Here is an 8,684-nt window from a genome sequence, read left to right on the forward strand (position 1 = left end):
GCCCACTAACAGGCCAGATTTTAAGTATTACCTTGGGGAGATGCAGACTAGAGTACTGCAATCACTGAGCAGCAAATTAGATCACCTGGGATGTATTTCAGTTATCTTGCAAACCTGGCCTGTTAGTGGGCCCAGAGGCCTGGAGTTGAGAAACACTGTTTTAAGGGACCAAAAAAAAAACTTTCACTTTTTAATACTTGGTTGCAAATCCTTTGTAGTCAATTACAGCCTGAAGTGTGGAACGCATAGACATCACCAGACGCTGGGTTTCATCCCTGGTGATGCTCTGCCAGGCCTCTACTGCAACTGTCTTCAGTTCCTGCTTGTTCTTGGGGCATTTTCCCTTCAGTTTTGTCTTCAGCAAGTGAAATGCATGCTCAATCGGATTCAGGTCAGGTGATTGACTTGGCCATTGCATAACATTTCACTTCTTTCCCTTAAAAAACTCTTTGGTTGCTTTCGCAGTATGCTTCGGGTCATTGTCCATCTGCACTGTGAAGCGCCGTCCAATGAGTTCTGAAGCATTTGGCTGAATATGAGCAGATAATATTCCCGAAACACTTCAGAATTCATCCTGCTGCTTCTGTCAGCAGTCACATCATCAATAAATACAAGAGAACCAGTTCCATTGGCAGCCATACATGCCCACGCCATGACACTACCACCACCATGCTTCACTGATGAGGTGGTATGCTTTGGATCATGAGCAGTTCCTTTCCTTCTCCATACTCTTCTCTTCCCATCACTCTGCTACAAGTTGATCTTGGTCTCATCTGTCCATAGGATGTTCCAGAACTGTGAAGGCTTTTTTAGATGTTGTTTGGCAAACTCTAATCTGGCCTTCCTGTTTTTGAGGCTCACCAATGGTTTACATCTTGTGGTGAACCCTCTGTATTCACTCTGGTGAAGTCTTCTCTTGATTGGTGACTTTGGCACACATACACCTACCTCCTGGAGAGTGTTCCTGATCTGGCCAACTGTTGTGAAGGGTGTTCTTCTTCTTTCGGTCATCCACCACAGTTGTTTTCCGTGGTCTTCCGGGTCTTTTGGTGTTGCTGAGCTCACCGGTGCGTTCTTTCTTTATAAGGATGTTCCAAACAGTTGATTTGGCCACACCTAATGTTTTTGCTATCTCTCTGATGGGTTTGTTTTGTTTTTTCAGCCTAATGATGGCTTGCTTCACTGATAGTGACAGCTCTTTGGATCTCATATTGAGAGTTGACAGCAACAGATTCCAAATGCAAATAGCACACTTGAAATTAACTCTGGACCTTTTATCTGCTCCTTGTAAATGGGATAATGAGGGAATAACACACACCTGGCCATGGAACAGCTGAGCAGGCAATTGTCCCATTACTTTTGGTCCCTTAAAAAGTGGGAGGCACAAATACAAACTGTTGTAATTCCTACACCGTTCACCTGATTTGGATGTAAATACCCTCAAATTAAAGCTGAAAGTCTGCAGTTAAAGCATTGTGGTGGTGTATAGAGCCAAAAAGATTAGAATTGTGTCCATGTCCCAATATTTATGGACCTGACTGTATACCGCAGTGCTGTACAGAGATCACTGAGCCAGTCACATCAGTCTCTGTACCAGAGGAGCTTACACTCTAATATCCCCCCCCCCCCAGTCACATCCGTCTCTGTACCAGAGGAGTTTACACTCTAATATCCCCTCCCCCACAGTCACATCAGTCTCTGTACCAGAGGAGCTTACACTCTAATGTCCCCCCCCCCCCCAGTCACATCCGTCTCTGTACCAGAGGAGTTTACACTCTAATATCCCCTCCCCCACAGTCACATCAGTCTCTGTACCAGAGGAGCTTACACTCTAATGTCCCCCCCCCCCCCAGTCACATCCGTCTCTGTACCAGAGGAGTTTACACTCTAATGTCCCCTTCCCCACAGTCACATCAGTCTCTGTACCAGAGGTGCTTACACTCTAATGTCCCCTCCCCCCACAGTCACATCCGTCTCTGTACCAGAGGAGCTTACACTCTAATGTCCCCTCCCCCACAGTCACATCAGTCTCTGTACCAGAGGAGCTTACACTCTAATATCCCCTCCCCCACAGTCACATCAGTCTCTGTATCAGAGGAGCTTACACTCTAATGTCCCCTCCCCCACAGTCACATCAGTCTCTGTACCAGAGGAGCTTACACTCTAATGTCCCCTCCCCCCACAGTCACATCAGTCTCTGTACCAGAGGAGCTTACACTCTAATGTCCCCCTCCCCCACAGTCACATCAGTCTCTGTACCAGAGGAGCTTACACTCTAATGTCCCCTCCCCCCACAGTCACATCAGTCTCTGTACCAGAGGAGCTTACACTCTAATGTCAGATCAGAACTAATGACAGGAAGTCGGTGAGTTTTTCTCGAGTTTATTAATCATTAAGTTACAAAATCTGTAAAATGAACGTTCGGTTGATTCAGTGCAATTACAATGTATGGGGGAGGGGGGAATTCTGGGTAGACATTCACAGTATATAATCGGGGGAGACCATTTATGTACAGGGAGTTGGGAGGAGTGCCTGTGTGTCCGGGGATGATTGAAGCTGCATGCTCCCAAACAGCCAGTAGAGAGGTGGAGGCGATGCATTGTGGGAGGACACAGAGGGGCTGGGGGGGCGGAGCTCTCACTGAGGTTTATATTCTATGTGTGGCGGGATCCAGGGAATCCTGGGAAGGCTTTGCTCCCTGTGTTGGCTCCTCCCCTCTTAGGGGGATGCTGTATAATACAGACTAAGAAGCAGTGATCGATCGGTGACATCACTGTGTTGAAATAAGTTAAAGGAAACCTCTACTGGGAGAATTATGGGGCTGACCTACTCCGGGAAATGCCAGCTTCCTGGCTGCTGACTCAGAATGCAGATCAGGAAAGTCAGGGGTTGCGATCGTGATGGGTGTGGCCTGGAACGTAGTGAAGCCATTGGATGAGCACGACAGCCAGGCAGACATTATTATAAGAGTGGCCGGCAATCGTCCCCTCCATACTTCCCTCCCCGGGCTGAACAGAGCAGTGGGGGAGGGAAGGAAAGGCGGGTGCATGTTGCTGTGGGGGGGGGGGGACATACAGACAACAGGCTCGGTGGAGGATGGGGATTATCTCAGCCAGGTGAACTGGCATTCTTAATTAAACTCTATGAAATACTGCTTCTGGCCCCCCAGGGCCCCAAAACCCGCAACAGGCAGAGCCTCATATGGGGGGGGGGGGGGGGCTAGGGCTACATGGGAGATTTTAAATGAATCAACATAATCAATGTGCGTCTGATAATTATTTTGCAAGGACGCCTGCAGAGCATCGCACCTACAATCAGCGTGCCGCGAGTGGCAAAGTCTTTCCCCGCTCCCAGTTCCAGAGATACAGACCAGCAGGGGGCGCTGCTTGTACTGGAGAGGAAGGAGGGAATCGCTGGCGAGGTGCACAGCCAGGGTGGAAGATGGGATTTGTAGTCATTGATATAGCTGGGTGGGCGGAGCCATGCACAGCCACGCTAAATTAAAGTTTCTGCAGCAATTCAGGTCCGTAAGGGGCAGCGGTAAGGGGAGGGGGCAATGAGAACACGTCTTATTTTACACCCTGTATATGGGGATAACTATAAAGATGTAGGAATTTAACCCCTTGTTGGCTATGCTGGCCTGCCAGTAGCACACTTCCTGTCCCAAGGTGACAACGCCCATTCACCTGAACTACTTGGTGGAGAAGCGTTGTCACTCTAGGACAAGACTACAGTAGAATTCCAGCCTAGACCTTACTAGTTTTAAAAATGTCCCCTCCCCCCTCCTAACACCTATGCTGACTACCCTGTGTAAGGAAGATGTACATACTTACCTATTTTCAGCCCGGGTCACATGATCTGGCTTCCCTGCTGCAGGGGAGAGGAGGGAGCAGCAAAAAAAAAGGCAGATGGTACATGGGAGCCTATGGGTGACGTCACAGCTTCTGAAATTCTCAGCTGCTGTTAGCACTCTCTCTTCTCCCCTGCAGCTGCCACTGGCTGACACCGGGAATATCACATGAGCAGGCTGGGAATAGGTATATAGATCTTTCTTACACGCTTACACAGGGTAGTCGGCATAGGTGTTAGAATTTTGGGGGGGCATTTTTTTTTCCCAAAAAGTATGGGGGGGGGGGCATTTTTAACACTGGTTAGATTTAGGCTGGAATTATACTTTACCTCCGTAATATGGGGGGGGGGGGGGGGGTTCTGTAGTTTGCAAGGATAGCTGGGAATAATGTTAACTTATAAGATTACAGGGTAACCTTTTTAGTTGGCAGCCATTAAGTAGTTAAACCTTTTGTGGATCCCTCATGTACCGTATCCCATTATTTACCAAACTCAGCTACGCGTTTCGTACAAAAGCAAAACATTACAGAAACGCGTAGCCCGGAGTCTGGTCTGTTCCAGTCTGATAATGTAGAAGAAACCGGTTTCCAACTTTCTTTCCTCGTTTCATGAAATACTGGCTCATGCGCAGGAGACCAATAAGTAACAGGAAAAGGGGCCTCATGGGAGGAGCCTGTGGGGAGGCGGGCGGAGAGCTCATGTGCAGCTGAGCAGACAGGGACCCAATGACAAGAGTGTGAGCTACAAAGTGGCACCCCCAAGTCCTTTAATTCATGAAGATGTCGGCATCACAAGGAAGGTGAAAATAAAAACTTAGACAGCTGGCGTTTACGCGTTCCACACAAAAATTATACATTACAGAAGCGCGTAGCCCGGAGTCTAGTCTGTATCAGTCTGATAATGTAGCAGAAACCGGTTTCCAACTTTCTTTCCTCGTTTCATGAAATACCGGCTCATGTGCGGGAGACCAATTAGAAACAGGAAAAGGGGTGTTGTGGGAGGAGCCTGTGGGAGGTGGGCGGAGAGAGCCCATGTGCAGCTGAGCAGACAGGGACCCAATGACAAGAGTGAGAGCTACAAAGCGGCACCCCCAAGTCCTTTTATTAATGAAGATGTCGGCATTGCAAGGAAGTGGAGGGTAAAATCCCAAAAACTCAGGCAGCTAGCGCTTACGCGTTCCACACAAAAGGAATGCATTACAGAAACGCGTAGCCCGGCTTCTGGTCTGTTCTGATAATGTAGCAGGAACCGGTTTCCAACTTTCTTTCCTCGTTTCATGAAACCAGCTCACCCGCGGGAGACCAATTAACAAAGATGTCGGCATCACGAGGAAGGGGTTAACAAGGCGAAAAAAAAAAAAAAAAAAAAAAAAAAATCGCTAAATACAATATTACATCCGTGACGGGAAGAGAATATATTAACCCTTTCTATGAGAACTCCGCGTATCTACAACGCCATTGCAGGAAGCTTCGGCAGGATGGAGTCCATCAAATGTCCACAGGAACCTCCGAATGGGAGGTACACAAAGTGCGGCCGCCGGGGGAGGATAAACGTGAGCGGGAAGACGGGGAGATCAGAACGGCGGCGGCGTCTTCCTCTGCCAGGCGTCCACTTTAGCTCAGAACGACGTGGCGGTCGAACACGGACTTGCGCTGTTCTTGCACTTGCAGCTTCCAGCGCTGCTGGGCGTATTCCACTTTGTTTAATACGTTGGCGCGGCTTCTGGATCGCGCAAGCACATCGTGGGCGTTGGCGAAAGGCTGATGGTCCTGCTGGGGGGAGAACACAAGTGAGGTTAGTGTAGAGTAACCGTAAAAGTACAGTAAAGTGGGGAGGGGCTTAGGACAGTAATGTGAAGGGGGGGGGGGGGGAGGAGGAGAACCTGAGGACAGTAATGTGAGGGGGGGGGGGGGTAGCTGAGGACAGTAACCTGAAAGGGGGGGGGGGGAGAACCTGAGGACAGTGATGGGGAAGCTTAGGACAGTAATGGGGGGCTGCTGAGGACAGTATTACATTTGTATAGGTAACGCTGAGGATAGTAAAATGGGGGGGGGGGGGGGAGTAATGTGAGGGGGGAGGCTGGGAACAGTAAAACGTGGGGGGGCTGAGGACAGTAATGTGAAGGGGGGAGGGCCTGAGGACAGTAATGGGGGGCTGCTGAGGACAGTAATGGGGGGGCTGCTGAGGACAGTAATGTGAGGGGGGGGGGGTAGCTGAGGACAGTAATGTAAAGGGGGGGGGGGGAGAACCTGAGGATAGTAATGTGAGGGGAGGGGGGGGTAGCTGAGGACAGTAGCATGAAAGGGGGGGGGGAGAACCTGAGGATAGTAATGGGGAAGCTGAGGACAGTAATGGGGGGGCTGCTGAGGACAGTGTTACATTTGTATAGGTAAGGCTGAGGACAGTTAAATGGGGGGGGGGGGGGGGGTTAGTAATGTGAGGGGGTGGCTGGGAATAGTAAAACAGGGGGGGGGGCTGAGGACAGTAATGTGAAGGGGGGGGGAACCTGAGGACAGTAGTGGGGGGGCTGCTGAGGACAGTAATGGGGAAGCTGAGGACAGTAGCGCATTTGTATAGGTAACACTGAGGACAGTAACCGGGGGGGAGCTGAGGACAGTAAAAGGGGGCTAAGGACAGTAATGGGGATGGGCTGAAACAGTAACTGGGGGAAGCGGAGGACCGTAATTAGGATGGGGCTGAGGACCGTAATCAGGGTAGGGCTGAGGACCGTAATGGGGGGCTTAGGACAGTAATCAGGGTGGGAGCTGAGGACAGTAATGGGGGGCTGAGGACAGTAATCAGGGTGGGAGCTGAGGACAGTAATGGGGGGCTGAGGACAGTAATCGAGGTGGGAGCTGAGACAGTAATGGGGGGCTGAGGACAGTAATCAGGATGGGAGCTGAGGACAGTAATGGGGGGCTGAGGACAGTAATGTGAGGGGGGCAGCTGAGGATAGTAATGTGAGGGGGGCAGCTGAGGACAGTAATGGGGGGCTGAGGATAGTAATGTGAGGGGGGCAGCTGAGGATAGTAATGTGAGGGGGGCAGCTGAGGATAGTAATGTGAGGGGGGCAGCTGAGGATAGTAATGGGGGGCTGAGGACAGTAATGTGAGGGGGGCAGCTGAGGATAGTAATGTGAGGGGGGCAGCTGAGGATAGTAATGCGAGGGGGGCAGCTGAGTACAGTAATGGGGGGCTGAGGACAGTAATGGGGGGCTGATGAAAGTAATGGGGGGCAGCTGAGGACAGTAATGCATAGTAATGCATTTGTATTTGCATAGGTAACGCTAAGGATGGTAATTGGGGGGGCTGAGGACAGTAACCAGGGGGAGCTGAGGACAGTAACCAGGGGGAGCTGAGGACAGTAACCAGGGGGAGCTGAGGACAATAATACGAGTCATTACTGTGCTATTCCTTGCATCATGGATGGCTGTCATTTCAAACAGATGTCATCTTTTGTCTAAAATAAAATGGGAAGCCTTTTGCTACATAAACATGTTGTACTTTGATAGGGCGTCATCTTTACTATGCCAGACACATCTGCTAGCATTTATGTATATATGATTCCATGACATCTTCATGTCCATTTGATATACGCTATGTCTTATCGTTTAGAACCAGTAGATGGATTACATGTTTTTGGTCCCTGAAGAAGCCAATCCTAGAGGGTCTATACCCCGACGAAACATGTAGGACCTATGTGATCCATTACTACTACTCGCGATTCACTTATCTTATTTTGAAATGTAAATGTACGTCTGTTTTTCTATGGTTTTAAAGCAAATTGTATTTGGAATAAAATCTTTTTTATATTATACTATGGTCCTCGTTGGATAAATTGCTTCCACCACCGTATCTATGCCTCTAAAGTCCCATGCCTTTGGCGGGTTGCGGTCCGTCTACCCTTCCAGCCCTTTGGCTTGACCGTATATCGGATCCGATCCTTGCCTAATTTTTATTTTCTAATTGACAGTAATATGAGGGGGGGGGGGTAGCTGAGGACAGTAATATGAGGGGGTAGGGGGAGCTAGGGACAGTAATGGGGGGGGGGTCAGTAATATGAGGGGGGGGGTAGCTGAGGACAGTAACCGGGGGGAGTTGGGGATAGTAATTGGGGGCTGAGAACAGTAACAGCGGGAGCGGAGGACAGTAACCGGGGGGGGGGGGTAGCTGGGCATAGTAATGGGGGGGGAGAGGAGGACAGTAATATGAGGGGGGGACAGTAACCGGGGGGAGCTGGGGATAGCAATTGGGGGCTGAGAACAGTAACAGCGGAAGTAATAGTAATTAAGGGAGGACAGTAATATGAGGGAGGGGGTAGCTGATTACAGTAACCGGGGGGAGCTGGGGATAGTAATGTGGGGGGGGGGGAGAGTAATATGAAGGGGAGGGTGGCTGAGGACATTAATATGAGAGGGGGCAGATGAGGACAGTAACCGGGGGGGAGCTGGGGATAGTAATTGGGGGGGGGGGGCGGTAATATGAGGGAGGGGGGTAGCTGAGGACAGTAATAGGAGAGGGGGTAGCTGAGGACAGTTACCGGGGGGAGTTGGGGATAGTAATTGGGGGCTGAGAACAGTAACGACGGGAGCGGAGGACAGTAATATGAGGGGGGGACGGGGTAGGGGAGGACAGTAATGGGGGGGCAGTAATATGAAGGGGGGGTAGCTGAGGACAGTAATATGGGGGGGGTTAGCTGAGGACAGTAATTTGAAGGGGGGGTAGCTGAGGACAGTAATATGAAGGGGGGGGTAGCTGAGGACAGTAATATGAAGGAGGGGGGGGTAGCTGAGGACAGTAATATGAAGGGGGGGTAGCTGAGGACAGTAACCGGGG

General features: G+C 50.3%; 1 protein-coding gene across 2 annotated transcripts in view; it reads right to left on the minus strand.

Moving 5' to 3' along the window:
* Positions 1 to 5,232: 5,232 nt before the first annotated feature.
* Positions 5,233 to 8,684, minus strand: part of TMEM9B (TMEM9 domain family member B) — a 17,188-nt gene continuing 13,736 nt past the window's right edge. Inside the window, exon 5 of one of the 2 annotated variants that reach the window (XM_082270794.1) lies at positions 5,233 to 5,618. In XM_082270794.1, the coding sequence (XP_082126920.1) occupies positions 5,463 to 5,618 (156 nt within the window). In that variant the 3' untranslated portion in view covers positions 5,233 to 5,462. Of the gene's footprint in view, positions 5,622 to 8,684 lie in introns of both variants that reach the window. The other variant, XM_082270793.1, reaches the window with a different exon arrangement.

Source organism: Pelophylax lessonae, assembly GCF_965119305.1.
Source record: "Pelophylax lessonae genome assembly, chromosome: 10".
Taxonomy (NCBI): domain Eukaryota; kingdom Metazoa; phylum Chordata; class Amphibia; order Anura; family Ranidae; genus Pelophylax; species Pelophylax lessonae.